Raw genomic sequence first — 16,929 nt, 5'->3', positions numbered from 1 at the left:
GCGGCCATGGCGGCTCGCATTCGGCCGTGTTGGTCTCGTCCGAAAATAAGAGCGCGTCGCTCCGGGATGAATTCGAGATAGAATCGGGAAGATGAGTCCGCGCGCGCGGAGCGTAGGGCTGGATCGCTAGATACATACATAGGTAGGACCGCAAAGGAGGCGCAGGTAGGGCCTGGCGTCAACTGCTGGGGTTTGTGGTGGTTGATATCGACCCGGGTTGGAGGGTCGCAGTCAGGATCGCAAGGCGCACGCCTGGACGTCGGGCGCGGGGTGGTATGAAGGGTGGCGTGACGGGGAGAGAGAGGGTGCGCAGAGAGGTGAGACAGACGGAGATAAATAGATGGAGAGACGCGGAGCGCGGCGAGGAGACGAGCGAGTTGGTGGAGTATTGTGAGATATACGTATATACGCATATATATGTATGTATCGCGCTGGTCGACGACGCTGGAAGCGAGAAGGGTAGTAGCAACCAGCCGGTAGTAGCGACCCGGCTGGCTAGTGCACCCTACGCGCGGGTGCAGGCGCCGCATCCCGAGAGAGGAAGTTCGTCCTTCGGACGAATGTGTGCGTGAGTGCTGGAGTGCGTGCAGTGTCCTCCGTCCAGCAGGATAACAGCTGCCTGAGCGAGATCCGCGAGTCCTGGACGTTCGTATCGACGTCCAGTGACCGACTGATTATCTGACTCGAATCAGTCAGGGGAAAATCCTCGCCTCGGCGAGGCCGGTGATCCAGCAGCACTAGGAGGACTGAGTTCGGGTTCTGAGGGATCTACGTGTGGGATCTGCGGGAAACCGTTTCCCGAGGGTATCCATGTATATCCACGAGGAGGAGAAGGAGCAGTTAACTGTGATCGGTCGATCGTTCTCGTAGAGGAGGACGCGACGGATGCGGAGATGCGGTAGAGTGCGAGGAAGGGAGTGCACGGTGGTGGTGTGCGCTTAGCAGAAGACGACAACGACGACGACGACGACGACGACCGTTACATCGGCGCCATGTCACAGCGGCTGCAGGCCTCGAACGAGGATTCTTACCTGACCTGGGGCAGGCCGTCGAATCTGCTGAAGACGAGATTCAGCAGCGCCCGTCTCGAGAAGCTCTACCGCGCCTCCTCGCTTCAGCAACGTCGCGGTGGCCTCACGTGCTTCCTGATGTCGGCGATCCTCTACGGCGTCTACACCCTGGTGACGCCGGGCTTCGAGCTTCCGGCGCGCGGTGTCAGCGGGACCTTCCTCGGGCTGAGCCTCGTCCTGCTGATCTGGGCCGAGCGCGGCACCGTCGCGAGGAACACCCTCTGGTCGCTAATGCCGTGCGTGGTCTGGCAGCTCTGGATCTGGCACCTGCTCGCTCAGCTGCTCCTCAGATCCGCGCCGTACCTCAAGATCGGTGCGAATACCATCAAGGTCACGCCGAGGGACAGCCTAGGCTGGATGTTGCTGCTGATCTATCTACTGTTCACCACTTTGCCGCTCAGGCTGTGCCGTTGCACGTTTCTCGCGCTCGTCACTGCGATCATGTACGTCTCCTTCGTGGTCTTCATCTCCAGCCCGACGCTGCAGGAACTCCATATGCAACCGTTCGATGTTCTGGTAGGTAACGCGGTGTCTCGTTTAGCGCGACGAGTCGAGTTGTACCGATTTGGATTCGAGGTCCATCGCGACTCGGATCCCGCGTCGGCGGATCCTCGAGAGAGGGTTGGTCCAAGACCCGCACTCGAGATGATACTCGAGAGAATTGGGCGGCGAGAACATCGAGGTTTAAGTACCGCCGAGAGATTCTTTTCTCCGCCGTGGATTCGGCGAGGGAGGATAAGAGGATTTTCAAAACGAGGGCGACAGTGATCTCACCTCGCGAGGACTCGTTTCGCTCTCGGACGCCTGAGATACTCGTCGTCTAATCAATGCGAAAGCTAGTCCTGCGAAAGCTCGCGTAATCCACCACGTGACCTCCTTTCATTTATAGCGCCCTACGGAGTTATTAAAAATAACTCGAATACGCATATACCCTGCGTTCTATATTTAATGTGTCAGTCCCTTCAATACTCGTGCCTAAAAACGGCGATAACGCGCGCTCAGAGCGCGGTTACTCGATGCTCGAAGAGAGCAGCTAAGAAAAAGAATAAAAAACACCAAGTCGAGTAACAAGCACTTATTCCGACGAAATCATTTTAGACGCAGCTACGACCGCGCGTGTTTGAAAAAAGATGACACTAACGCGTGTAACACGCGTGCTAATTACACGCAAGGGGTGAAACGCTTTCCGATACGCGTGGAGGACGGGGACAACGATGTGCCGGCATTGTCTTTGACAAACTAATTCACTGTCAGCCGGAGACGCCGGCGACGCGTGCACTAACATCGATCCATGCTCAGCGAGGCATGCCGCCGCTACTTTTATTACGAATTAACACGAAATGCGCGATAGCGCATGTCCGCAAAACAAATTCGGATTCGAACATCGCGATCCGCAAGGATCGCCTTTCGCAAATCGAATCGAGAATTGACAGAAGTGGGATGAGAGCGTGAAAACGCGATGTTACATTTTCGAGTTTAAAAGATCAATCCATCATCGGTTGTTAAAAAACGTTCAATGCACCGGGAATTCGTTTCGTTGAAACGGGAGGTAACTAGAGAACGCGTAGGCTACGCGGACGACATATTTAGCGGCACTACTATTAATTGCAAGCTGTACTATTTTTGATGGTAACTCTTGACCTTAGATGGCTATGCACTTTGACGTTCGCCGCAACCGACCGCGAGTTACACTATTTATCGCATCAATATGTTGCAGCGGATATCAAGGTCGCCACGAATGCCTTTTTTCTCAATTAGCGGCAATTTTTTTTCAAGTGTTATCCAGTAACTGTTAGCGTTGAATTAATTCGCGTGCACGCGACGATTATTTTCATGCAACGATCCAAGTATCGAATTACTGAGAATCGTTCAATACTTACGGCCACTTGACGTTTCAATTGTAAGTATCCATTTTATTATTATTATTAAGCAATTCAAATGTTCGTTTACTCGTTGCCGGCAGTCATTTCGCTAGATATTGAACGACTTGGCGGACGTAATATATTTTAGTATATCGACGAAGTTCGGCATTACCGTAGAGCCATAAAAATTGATCCATACGCTTTGCTCGCTGTGCTCCACGTAGGCTTGCCTTATCGATCCCGGTACGCGATGTAATATCATTGTCGAAGCGACAATAGCACATCGTACATCACCAGGAAAGTTGGACTCGTATCGCGCCGATATCTTTCTTTCGAAGGCGGCATCGGACACCACGCTGGTGGTAACCGAACCGTACATCGTCGCTCTCGCGTGTTGCATATCTCGCAAGTGCAATCTCGTAGCGAGTGCTACGATACGTCCTTTACGAAAAAGGTATTTCGAAAACCTGAGAAATCCGTGGGGCAATCGCTTCGTTACACGTTCGCCTTCGCCAAATGTTATCTCTATAAACCATTCCACCCCGAGGAACATCACGATATTTGACTTAAGTGGAGAGTACACACTGCGGGGTTTACCCCGCACTGAAAAATATCTGGTTGCATTAATTAGAAATCTGGTAGGTTCAACCAGTTTGTCTGTTGGAAAATGGACGCATCAGAATTCCTTTAGGAATTACCAGATGAGCATGATTAATTCCCTCCTGTTAAATTTACCAGATTTTCTTGATAATAATACTAAATGTATTTAGTTAAATTAACATGACTGTTTAGTGAAAAGAAACGTTTTTCTGTTTCATTACCGTGAGTTTTCTTGGATTGCTGCAAATGAAATATCATGTTGATATTTATACAGGATGTCCCGTAATGATCGCCTAACCTCTCGCATGCCAATAGAGCAGATCGAGACGAACAGAAAAGTCCCATGTCATTTTGCGATATTCGCAATAATAATCGAAATATTGCATATTAAAGTCAAGCGAATCCAGAGCGCGCGGGGGCGAGTGCCGAGCCGCTCGAGGTATAGGATTATTATTGCGAATATCGCAAAATGGTACGGGACTTTTCTCTTCATCTCGATCTGCTCTATTGGCATGCGAGAGGTTAGGCGATTATCACGGGACACCCTGTATAAAAAAATATAAGAAGAGAACACGTTTTTTCATCCGCCATCACTTCACAGCCATTCCACCAACTAATTTCATTTCACTAGAGGAGGAAAACGTGCCGTCCGTGCCGATCCGTTTCCCGAACATGCAGCAACACGCACGACACGAAACAATAGAATGCTGCTGGAGTGCCCTGCGATTAACCAGAATTCTGATTGCATCTTCGTTTGTTCTTATGTCTAGTGTAATATAACTAGAAGTTTTGTAGATCCAACTGGAAAATACTAACCAAATTCTTATAGTACAGTCTATCAAACGTTCTAGTTATAAAATATCCAGTCCTATCGTGATAACTAGAAATTCTTGGTTAGTTTAACCAAAATGCATTCTATCAGATACGTATTGTTGATACAATCAAATCATTTTTCTCAGTGCGGAACTCTTTCATTTCGCCAAAATGAACTGGTCAAACATGAGGTGCTATTAGTTCTTCTTACCTCTCGCGTTCGTGGTACTTCAGGACCCCTTCCAGCCCTTCGCCGAAAGGGATTCGTTCCTTACGCACTTGACGCCTTCGGAGCACAAGATCGCCGAGCGATTTTACGCGCGCTCGCTGACGAAGGGGGCGTTAACGGATGATCGGCTCGTTGGTATAGCTCATTAGTGCGACATAGCATGATAAATAGCACTGTGTACGGTGAACAGCAACGGCGCAACGGCCGAGGCCTGCGAAACTTTCGGTAACGAATATCGTGTGAGAGCGAAAGCTGGAAGCAGACGTATGGCACGTGGCTCTTGTCGTTAGTAACACTCGAGTAGAGTTTGGTGAATGGTAGTTTAAAATAGAGAGTGAGAGAGAGATAGAGAGAGAAAGTGGTAAAGGCGGAGGCACGTAATGAGAGCGAGATGGAGTGAAAGAGAGGCAAAGTGAGAAAGAGAACGGCGCTGCGCAACGATGCGAGAGGTTGCCTCTCGATACGCGACGCTCGATGCTTTCACGCTGGAAACATTGCGCTACCTTGCACCGGCACGGCGGTGGAACGTCATCCGGAAAAATGACCTCGCGATCGAGATATCGGCTGCGTTTGTTGCCGACGGCGAAAAATGCTGCATGAGCCTTTCGACCGTGACGCAGCTTTCCGATCCACCCCTATTCACTTTTGACAGCGATCGCTGGTCTCTTTTATCTCGCCGATATTGAGTACCGTGCACCGAGAGTGCTAATGAGAGCAAAACGCTCGGAAAGTAAGCTATCGAATCTCAAACGCTTTACGAATCGCGCGGTCTGTCGAGATTCGCGATTCGCGTCACTTGGATCGAGATGTTCATTCTGAGCAAGCGAAAATTCTGTACTTTTCTTATTTCGATCTAGCAATCTAGCGTGATCGTTTACAAGATTTTTGATGACAGTTCGATGGTCTCGCCGCCCGTTCTCGCGCCGACGAGCGATGCGACCAGATCGCGTTCTCGCACAGCCACTCGTAAATCAATTTCGTAAAAATTCGCGTCACTTGGATCGAGATGTTCATTCTGAGCAAGCGAAAATTCTGTACTTTTCTTATTTCGATCTAGCAATCTAGCGTGATCGTTTACAAGATTTTTAATGACAGTTCGATGGTCTCGCCGCCCGTTCTCGCGCCGACGAGCGATGCGACCAGATCGCGTTCTCGCACAGCCACTCGTAAATCAATTTCGTAAAAATTCGCGTCACTTGGATCGAGATGTTCATTCTGAGCAAGCGAAAATTCTGTACTTTTCTTATTTCGATCTAGCAATCTAGCGTGATCGTTTACAAGATTTTTAATGACAGTTCGATGGTCTCGCCGCCCGTTCTCGCGCCGACGAGCGATGCGACCAGATCGCGTTCTCGCACAGCCACTCGTAAATCAATTTCGTAAAAATTCGCGTCACTTGGATCGAGATGTTCATTCTGAGCAAGCGAAAATTCTGTACTTTTCTTATTTCGATCTAGCAATCTAGCGTGATCGTTTACAAGATTTTTAATGACAGTTCGATGGTCTCGCCGCCCGTTCTCGCGCCGACGAGCGATGCGACCAGATCGCGTTCTCGCACAGCCACTCGTAAATCAATTTCGTAAAAATTCGCGTCACTTGGATCGAGATGTTCATTCTGAGCAAGCGAAAATTCTGTACTTTTCTTATTTCGATCTAGCAGTCTAGCGTGATCGTTTACAAGATTTCTGATGACAGTTCGATGGTCTCGCCGCCCGTTCTCGCGCCGACGAGCGATGCGACCAGATCGCGTTCTCGCACAGCCACTCGTAAATCAATTTCGTAAAAATTCGCGTCACTTGGATCGAGATGTTCATTCTGAGCAAGCGAAAATTCTGTACTTTTCTTATTTCGATCTAGCAGTCTAGCGTGATCGTTTACAAGATTTTTGATGACAGTTCGATGGTCTCGCCGCCCGTTCTCGCGCCGACGAGCGATGCGACCAGATCGCGTTCTCGCACAGCCACTCGTAAATCAATTTCGTAAAAATTCGCGTCACTTGGATCGAGATGTTCATTCTGAGCAAGCGAAAATTCTGTACTTTTCTTATTTCGATCTAGCAATCTAGCGTGATCGTTTACAAGATTTTTGATGACAGTTCGATGGTCTCGCCGCCCGTTCTCGCGCCGACGAGCGATGCGACCAGATCGCGTTCTCGCACAGCCACTCGTAAATCAATTTCGTAAAAATTCGCGTCACTTGGATCGAGATGTTCATTCTGAGCAAGCGAAAATTCTGTACTTTTCTTATTTCGATCTAGCAGTCTAGCGTGATCGTTTACAAGATTTTTGATGACAGTTCGATGGTCTCGCCGCCCGTTCTCGCGCCGACGAGCGATGCGACCAGATCGCGTTCTCGCACAGCCACTCGTAAATCAATTTCGTAAAAACGTCCCGTAGATCCTGACGGTGACACTCTTTGCCGGCGCCGCTATTTTCGGTGCTTGCAGCTACTGCCTGGCGGAGTTCCAGCAGCGCAGGGCGTTTCTGGAGACCAGGCAGAGCCTGGAGGTACAGTTGCTGATCGAGGAGCAGAGCGCGGAGCAGGAACGGCTGTTGCTCAGCGTCCTACCGGAGCACGTCGCGGTCAGGATGCGGCAGGACTTCGGAGAGTCCTTCAACTCGCAATTCAAGAAGATCTACATGTCCAGGCACGAGAACGTGTCGATACTCTACGCCGACATAGTCGGCTTCACCGCGATCTCGTCGACCTACAGCGCCAGCGAGCTTGTCAAGATACTCAACGAGCTCTTCGCGCGGTTCGATCAGCTCAGCGAACGGTATTAATTTATTCTCCATTTTTTCTTTATCACGTTAACTTACAAGTCTTTGTTATTAAATATATTCTAAAATATTATTGACATCAAGTCGCTACATAAAATATTAAGATAGTTATCTATCTCCAGAAAGAGAAAAGAGATATTTGATATTAGTACTTTTATTTTATTTATATTTATTTTTTAATTCATATTGAATTAATTTACTAACTTCTTATTATTAAATCTATTTCATGATATTATTAATACGGAAGTGCAGAAAGGCGTTACGCGTGATAATGTAATCCTTTAAGGTATTCGGGCAGAAAAAACAACGAATTGATATCAGACGGTATTTGTGACTCAGCCAAATATATGCATGTCAAGCGGGGCTTTGCGTGCTATCGGATGCTAATTCGGTAAAATGGCAGAATTCCGTAGCTCGCGCGTTCCATTTCCGCCGGGAATAACGAAAATTGTACGATCGGCGCGACGACGAACTTGATTCCGCCAGTGGATTCTCTCGCGATGTCGTCTTCGGTTACCCGGCTCCGTAAATCCTGCCGCAGGGGGAGGTCCTTCGAGGACACCGGCAATCGATATCCCCGGGGACATTTTCCGTCGTCGTCAAATGCACTTTGTAGCTTATGCGACCGTCCGTCTCGTCGCGAAGTATCGGCAGCATTTATTATTTGTAACCCAATTGCAAGGGACATTCTTCCCCTGCCGGGATATTAAATGAGAACTAGTAATTTTGAGAATCACCTGAGAAGTTCTTCAACTAATTCTTCAGCAATAAACGAACAATGGAATAATTAAGATTAGTGAAAAAATTAAGTTATTTGAATTTCTGTTCATAGATACGAGCAGCTGCGCATCAAAATTTTGGGGGACTGTTACTACTGCATAAGTGGTGCACCCGTCGAAAGGCCGGACCACGCGGTCCTCTGTGTGCACATGGGGTTGTCGATGGTGGACGCGATCAAATACGTTCAACAGACGACGAACAGCCCGGTCGACATGAGGGTGGGCATTCACACGGGCGCGGTACTTGCCGGGGTCCTCGGCCAGAGACAATGGCAATACGACGTTTATAGCAAGGACGTCGAGCTGGCGAATAAGATGGAGAGCAGTGGAAGGGCCGGGTAAGAGAAGCCAATAAATTTCGGATTGCAAATGCGTTTGCCTTATTGCCTATTCGATGACTGATTAATTGGCTGAGAAGATCTCCGGTTAACGTCAGGTTCATTTCACCGTAACGATCGATGCGATCCCAACGCAGTCGGCGCTAAGTCGCTAAAGAGGAGAGTATTATTCACTTGAGCGTTCACGATCGAACAAAAGCGCAATACAATTTTCTGTTAGCCAAGGCCACGCTTGCACGAGTGCACGAACGAATGAATGAATGAATAAATGTTTCAAGGAGGGTACACATCTCGAACGCGACGCTGAGTTTCCTAAACGGGGAATTCGAGGTCGAGCCGGCGCACGGGGAGAATCGGGAAGAGGCACTCCAAAAGGCTGGCCTTGTCACTTACTTCATAGTGAGAGCCTTGAAACCATTTAAGCCGGCGGTGACGAAGAGCCTCGCGTCGCTGGCGGACGCGGAAAACTCGCAAAGGACGATGGAGAGTGCGCAAGGCAGTAGGAACAACAGCAGGGAGGATTCCGAGGAATTTCAGCAACGTCTGAGGAAGAAGCTCGACAGTAGAGGTAAAATTAGAATTAGTCGAACGTCTTGAGGCGGCGTCGCGTCGCTTTAAATAAAGATCCTCGCGCGGAAAGGATTCACCGATGCCTCGTTTGTATGCGTGAAGCGACTTAAAAATCCGCGCATGCGTTCGCAAAGTGCCACTCTCATCGGCTGTTGCAATTATCGACGCGGGTACTGATTACAATCGACGCTCGAGCGAGCGTGCCGCTACGTTGATTAACATCCAACTACGCCTGAGGAACGCGCCGACAAAGAAAAAAAATACGAGAAGAGAAGAAAACCATTCTTCGTATTTAAATTTGCGGGTACTCTCTGATTAGAGAGACGCGAGAGAGAGTTGCCGAAAGTTTCACGTTTGAATATTTTTGCCCCGGAAGTTTCCGCAAATTTATTAAGAAATTAAGCCGGACTTTTCCGATGTCGTAAGTCGAAAGATGAATTAACATCGGCGAGAACGTTATCGATAAGCTCGACGCCGGTAATCGCCGGACATCCGGCTGCTATTAACGACTCAGCCTGAAATGTGACGTCGGCACGTGAATACTCGTAGGTGGTGGTACCGACCTGAAAGTTCGCCCCTCCTGGTTGACCCTGCGGTTCAAAGATCCGAACGTGGAGACGGCGTTCCACAGCGTCGATGAGGCCTTCTCGCCCTTGTCGCTTCTCGGCGGGCCTTTGGTGACGATCTGCGCGGCACCGGTCTGGAGGCTGCAGCCCTGGGGGCCGTTCACGTGGGGTGGCGCCGGGGTGGTTGCCCTCTTCGGCGTCGTGCTGGCCGGAGCCACCTGCCTGGGCAGCGCCGTCAGGGCGACGTGGCTCAGAAGAACCCTCGCGCTCCTGATGATATTCTCCCTCATGGTCTTCCTGCTGTTAGACATGGTACGGACTCGCACGACTGTTGCCAATCAATACTTGTTGCTGCAACTGAGCGCTCGCGGGATTCAAGTCTTCCTGTCGCTGTCGCTTTTCCTATTTATGAGTTTTATATATTTTCAATTTTATGTACATACCTCGAGACTCGCAGATTTATTTTGAATTTATTTTGAAGCGGGAATTGGAAGCAAAACTTTCATGGGTGGTAATCATCGTGCTCAACATTATGATTTCAGTAGTTGGGTATTTTGACGATTAAACGAATAACGTTGGATAAACAGTAAAAACAAGTTTATTATTTCCAATGTTTTAAAACTTTAATATAATACAGCTCTCGAAAATAAACTGGGTCACTACATTTGCTGTTTGTTTCAGAGCAACTGCGCGATCATCGACGAGATCGAGCCACCGGCCAACACGTCGCTAAGCTGGTCTCCGCGATGTCCGTATCCTTCTTATTACTCGTACGTCGGCGTTCTGGCGCTGGTCGCTATCTCGATGCCGACGTACCTCTGTTACCTGAACAAGGCATGCTGGATGTACACCCTCGCCAGTGCGCAGAGCTGCATCAACATCCTCTTCCTTGCACCGAGTCTCGAAAGAGAGGATCTGTCGTCGACCCCGTCCGCGCTCTTTCCACTAAAATACTCGCTGTCAGGCACTCTGTTCGTCATCGCAACCGCGTTAATCATCGTGGCGAGACACGTAAGTGTACAAAATGCTTCACCATTAAAGCGTTATAGCTAAATTGAAATATAAGTGCCCCAGTGGCGTTTTCCTGCGATCTTCTAGCGATTTATTGGCAAAAAAGATCGATATTAAATATATGATTGCACCGACAATATAACAAACTTGGCTTCGAACGGGACTACGTGAGATTCTATGCCGATTATGATCAATCGTGACAAGCTTTAATGGGGGGTGTATCCACACGGGCCACTTGATAAGTTCACATAAATTGATTCGCGGCGCGTTATTGCACGCGAGAATGGAACGGCTCACGGAAACAATTCTTTCCATCAAGGACGTACAGGTGTGTCGATAAAAGAACAATCAATTCTCACAGGCTTATAAGACTGTACTGACAACCACCTCAATGATTCATTCTGCGAAAGAAATGATCGAAACAGCTATCTAGAGCACAACGTCGAACGCGCGCCATTCGTGCAAATCGACAGCGTCGGCGATATATTTTCACGTGGATCGCCGTTTATTTCGGAGCAAACCTATTTCTATCTCATTATCGCAAATGGATCTGTAGTTTTGCATACTGAAGGAGTAAGATGAACGCTGCTGTAATTTTCCTGAAATAACCGTCAGGGCCGTTGATACGCACGGGATACGAAATGAAAACGTAATCCATTCGCTGATAGCGACGAGAAAACGGCCGGGTTCGATCGAGAAATTGGACCTCGAGTAATTTGCCCATCGAGTGGGCTTTTCACGGCGCGTTGAATGACACTTTATTCGCCCAACACGACCCTCTACCACCCGTCTGCTATTGAAAGCGCTGAACGGGGAGAGGAAAGGCGAAAGCAATTTCACGGAATTTTCGTTCTAACGAGACATTTCCCCTGTGCACGTGTCGTCGTGGAAATATATCTCCCGCGTGTCCCATGAAACGAGGAAATTTTCTAGAACAGTCAACAAAACTGTGAAACGAGCTGAAACTAAACTTGCTAAAACTAAACTAAACTACCTCGAAGTTCGTGATTTATTGACATGGAACTCTGTCTGTGCGTTTTCCATTAATAATATCGGTGATGGTATAATTTTATTATCATTATTATCTTGTTCTCAAACATTATTGCAGGCTGAGAAGGCGCGAAGGATGCTGTACTTGCGAGGACGAGAGGTCGTCGCGCAGAGAGAACGAGCGGCGGATATGAAGCGAAGAAACGGTGCGCTGATATACAACATCCTGCCTCCCCACGTGGCCGCGTACTTCCTGTCGAGTGCAAGGCACCACGACGATCTTTACAGCCAGAGCTACGCCGAGGTGGGCGTGCTGTTCGCCAGCATGCCGAATTTCGCGGATTTCTACAGCGAGGAGAGCATCAACAATCAAGGCCTCGAGTGCCTCAGGTTTCTGAACGAAGTCATCTCCGACTTCGACGCCGTAAGTTCCCTTTCTTGTGTCTAGTTTATAATTTATGATCTACGCGAAATACTCAATTTTTATCAAAACATAAATGTAACTTTACTTCCGCTTATTTAGTTTTATAAGAGAATTAATTTGTCTCTGCGAAAAATATTTCTAAATATTTCCATGAAAAAATTTTCTCTTAACATACTTAGAATAATCGCTTGTATATTCTTTCCTGCCAGATCCTTGATCAGAATAAATTCAAGGGCATTATCAAGATAAAGACGATAGGATCGACCTACATGGCCGCCTCGGGAATAACCGAGTCGGTGAAGTCGGAGGACGGTCCTCGGTGGGGTCATCTCTGCACCCTCGTAGAATTCGCCCTGGAACTTAAAAAAGCACTGTCGAGCATCAATGAACAGAGTTTCAATCACTTCGTTCTGAAAATGGGCATCAATCATGGACCGGTGACCGCCGGTGTCATCGGGGCACGAAAACCTCACTATGATATTTGGGGCAACACCGTTAACGTTGCGTCGAGGATGGAGAGCACAGGAAAAGTCGGCTGCATTCAGGTATTTCGGCAATTAAAACATATGTTGATAATTATTTCACATTCTCATAATTAATATTCTCTTTTATTTCTTTGATAAATTTTTTTATGAATTCGACATGATTTTTACGCGAAACTTTTACAGAGCAGAATTTATTATAAATGAGTAAACAATTTGCAGGTCACCGACGAGACGCGGAAGATACTGGAGCCGTTCGGCTTCGGCTTCGAGCAGCGGGGTCTCGTTTTCGTGAAGGGCAAGGGACAGCTCCTGACGCACTATCTTATCTCCAAGGATGGCGTGTCCCTAGATCTCGACAGCGATCTTCCCGTCGAACCTACCCATCCCATAATCTACCAATAATGTATTCAAAGGCTCTAACTCGAACGAGGAGAAGTGCAATCTCCCTCAGGAGGGAGTGTTCGATTGGATGTTAGGTTCTTTCCGAATCCTCGCTCGATCAGCGACGAGCGGAGAGAAGCGGAAGCTGGCGAAATCACGAATCGTAAATTTCGCGACGTCCTCTGTACACCGAACGGTCCTCTCTTCAAGAGCGTTCGGCACGCTAAATGTAATGTCGTAGAGAATTGTTTAAATGTTAGCATCCTCGTGTCTCGAAAGGGGAAGTAGCATGTGCAGGGAAGAAGGAAGAGGGTCGGGAGAAGCGGATCGGGCAGGATCGACGCCTAGATCGGTTGCGATTGTCGTCGAGTGTTATCGTGCATAATCACATCACCGTCAGCAGCCACTAATTAATGCGAAGGGGCACACAGATACAGTCGCCGTTGACTATACGTTGTCTAACATTCGCACACGTGCGCGCAGGATCGCGATACGCTTTGGAGCGTGTTTCGTGAACCGGAAGCGTTGCTTCTCGAACTCGTACAGGGTATACTCAAAACCAAAAAGTAATAGATTTAGAGGCATACAGAGGCGCGAGCTGGAAACGAGCAGCAGGATGTTTTGATGTCACTGTGTAAATAGCAGCAGATCCGTAGAAGAAGAAGCAGATATGTAACGTTATACCGACGTACTATCGCTGACAGGTAGTAGACAACACGGACAACGTCTCTGTCGGACGACGAATCTCGAGGATCTGGATAACGTAGAAATAATCACTTCGTGTGTGGTAAAATCTCTCTCATGTTCTAGATCCGACTACCTTCTTCGTTTTTCAAGCCGCCGACGCGACGCGTTGAAAGTCGTAGCACTCGCGAAAGCGATTCGCGGATCCTTAGTTGGTGTGTCGATGTCCACCGATGTCGCGGATCTTCGTTAATGCGACGCAATAATCTGAGAAACTTACATCCGCAGCTCGTGATAACTCCTCGCCGATTTCCATGCCCGATCCACAGCTCGCAGTTTCGTCTCGGTCGCGCCCTCGAAATCGAGATCGGCGGTGATCGACACAAAGAAATCATTCGGCGAACCATACGCTTTCGGCAGAATGAAGTATCGATCGAAGGTGAATTCGATCTGTGATAACTTCGTCGCCATTAAGACGAGAATAGGAAAAACCTTATATATATGTATTTTATATATATATATATATATATAAGGTTTTTTTCTATAATATATATATATATAAAAGAGAGATATATATGAATATATAGATGGAACGAATATATCACCGGTTTCTATACGTCAGCACACTTCCGGTTATCAGTGACGTACGTACGTGGTATAATTTATCGTTTATCCGATTATAGATCATCCGGAGCGAGGGTAGCGATTACACGACAATTTAACGAGCGGCGCGTTTTCTTAGAAACTCAGAGATGCATTTACCCTCCGTATCAGCCTCCGGATGCACGTCATCCGTACAGGTGCACGCAAGATATTATATCGGTGACGTTGTATGTACGCGTACAAGCTACGGTATTTAATCGAGAATGAAAAGAAGAGCACTGCACATAGGGGACTACGTAAACGTGCGCCGCAACAAGAAGGAGAGGATGAGAGCATCGCCATTATACGGTAGTAATTTATTTTTCTACAGTCGCCGAGTTTATCACAAACCAAGATGACTCAAGAGTAACGTGCACGGGCGAGTTTAGGAGAGATTTTCTACTGACTCTTTCGTTACACACACGTGCGACGGCATAAATCTCAAATACGAATGCGGAAGCTACACTCCTTGCGCGTGTTCAGGAGTATTTTCTATTTTGCCCTTGGATCAAAATGCTCTTGGATCACCCATGTACAGTTCGAACCGATCAACCGCAGCGCGTTCGTGCAATTCGCGGCCGCGTTGATTGTAACGAGAGGGTTGCGAGAGAGAAGATGGAAGAGAGAGCAATAGTGAGAGAGGACGATGAGAGATTGAATGGTACGAAAATAGGGAAGAGAGAGTACGGCCTAAGCGCGAGAAAAGTTGAGAAGTCGAATGGGTCCTTTCGCAGAGAAAGGCATTATACTTCCGGATCGTTCCACAAATCGCGTACTTCCATTTCCGGCCGGGCTCTCGCCCGCATAATCACGCATACACACGACGTACACACGGAAAACACGCACATACACACGAGAAACCGACGTCGGTGCACACGCGAGAGACGCATTAATCCACACACACACACACACACACAGATGCGTGCGCTCGCGCGCGCGCAAATTGCAGACCGGTATCTTGTAAGGTAGCAATAAACGGACTTTCGTGTACATATACATATACTATACTTCCGTGGATCGATTGATCGATACGCAAAGAGGATGAGCGGAATCGGGAACTACGGGCGACGTGTGACAAAAGCCACTTATAAAAATAGATTAGAAGAAATTAAGGGAAGCTCGGTCTGCAAAAATATAGATTCCTAATCCTTGAACTTCAAGATTAGCTCTTAATCTTTCTTTATTAGAGAAACAAGCGGCTGTTACTACTTGCGAATGGAAATAGGTAGAGAGAGAGAGAGAGAGAGAGAGAGAGAGAGAATATTTCTAGATTAATCTGCGATATCAAAGACTGAGGAGGTCGTATCTGGCAGATAGAGCTTCCATTTAATTTCTTTTGATGGCGAATCTTATTTTTTGCGAAATCGTCACACGGACAGACACGACGACAATGCAGGACGCGCAAAACGGTCCGAGCGAGTGCGTGTATAGTCATGTAAGGAAAATATATCACTGTTGATATCTTAGCACTTTAAACGACGAGGCAAACTCGAAGGAGAAGAGGGAACACTTGCCGTAAAACTTTCAATCAATTTCCCAGTGCGATGGGCAAACGCATTAGAAAACTCCGAGGGTGACATGTGAAATTACGCGAGAAACCCCACTTCTGCGTCGGCGAGATAATAAATGTCTTTGCCTACACGAGAAAATGGTATTTTTTTCCAAACGAAAAGTCGCTCGCGCCACTTTTCGAGGTTTGTTCGCTGAGATCTGAAAGATCCACTATCTGTCCTTTGCGTTCCGTGGATCACATCCGTACAGGATCCCAGATGATCTTTCAATTGTTAGTTGTTGAAACTTAAGATGGGCCTCGAGGTACATGGTCTTAGTTTACCTTAGGATAAGACCGCCGGAAAAATAAGACGTCTCGTGAATGATGTCTTATGAAGGTAGCATAAAAATAAGACGAGCTTAAACATCAAAGGCTTGGCCTAAATAAATAAATGTTGGTTTTGGAAATTGCACGTAATTTAGCACGAGGAACCTCAGAAATAAGATAAGAACCTTTCCAACCTCGTTTTAGATTCCGACTATGAATAAGTCTGAGGATGTCTATCAGCGTTCTGAAACAGAACTTTGTCTACTTTCGGTTCGCCTGTCTTGCAGTTGGTTTTTGCAACGGAGGAAAGCAGGTCCATCTTCTGGGTCCGTCTTATACCAATCAAAGACACACGAGTAACACACAAATGTTAGTATTAAACAACATTAAAAATATCTTTGTAAATAATAAATTTCAAATTAGAATTCTGTGAATTCTGTGAAAGTAAAGTGAGATTGACGGATGAACGAGGTTTGCTTGACTACTTGCAGTCCTAAATTAAACCCCTCTGATTTCCATTTATTTGTAATTATATGATTATGGCTCTCACACACCATTCGGAAAAACTTGAAGTGATTTCCAGCTACAGAGGTAAGATTAAAAAGACTTAACCGGCGACTAATAATTTCGTAGTTTTTTTATTGTTTCATTTTTTGTTTCAATGGAAGAAAAAGAAAGGTGTGTTTTTTAATTTAATTGTGAAATGGGACGATCGTGTGGAAATACTTACGTTTGCAAGCAGTAATATATATATAACAACATCGATGGTTAAAGTCGAGAAATGCTTCGATTGGCACTAGCATTAAATCCAATACTCGGTAATTTTACATCGAACCAACCCATTTCCATCACTTCCTAGGATAAGATGAGAGCGGAACGGAACTTA

At 47.2% G+C, this 16,929-nt stretch overlaps 1 protein-coding gene across 1 annotated transcript; it reads left to right on the top strand.

Moving 5' to 3' along the window:
* Positions 1-154: 154 nt before the first annotated feature.
* On the top strand, positions 155-16,510 carry LOC105275628 (adenylate cyclase type 3). Its single transcript, XM_011332594.3, has 9 exons — positions 155-1,586; positions 6,971-7,350; positions 8,187-8,471; positions 8,750-9,039; positions 9,591-9,919; positions 10,289-10,618; positions 11,727-12,032; positions 12,242-12,577; positions 12,737-16,510. Exons 1-9 carry the CDS (start codon positions 993-995, stop codon positions 12,917-12,919), a joined length of 3,033 nt encoding a protein of 1,010 aa, XP_011330896.1. The 5' UTR covers positions 155-992; the 3' UTR covers positions 12,920-16,510.
* The last annotated feature ends 419 nt before the right edge of the window (positions 16,511-16,929 follow it).

Source organism: Ooceraea biroi, chromosome 8 (assembly GCF_003672135.1).
Source record: "Ooceraea biroi isolate clonal line C1 chromosome 8, Obir_v5.4, whole genome shotgun sequence".
In the NCBI taxonomy this organism is placed as follows: domain Eukaryota; kingdom Metazoa; phylum Arthropoda; class Insecta; order Hymenoptera; family Formicidae; genus Ooceraea; species Ooceraea biroi.
Note: the sequence above shows the minus strand (reverse complement) of the source record. Positions and strands in the feature narration are given on the sequence as shown.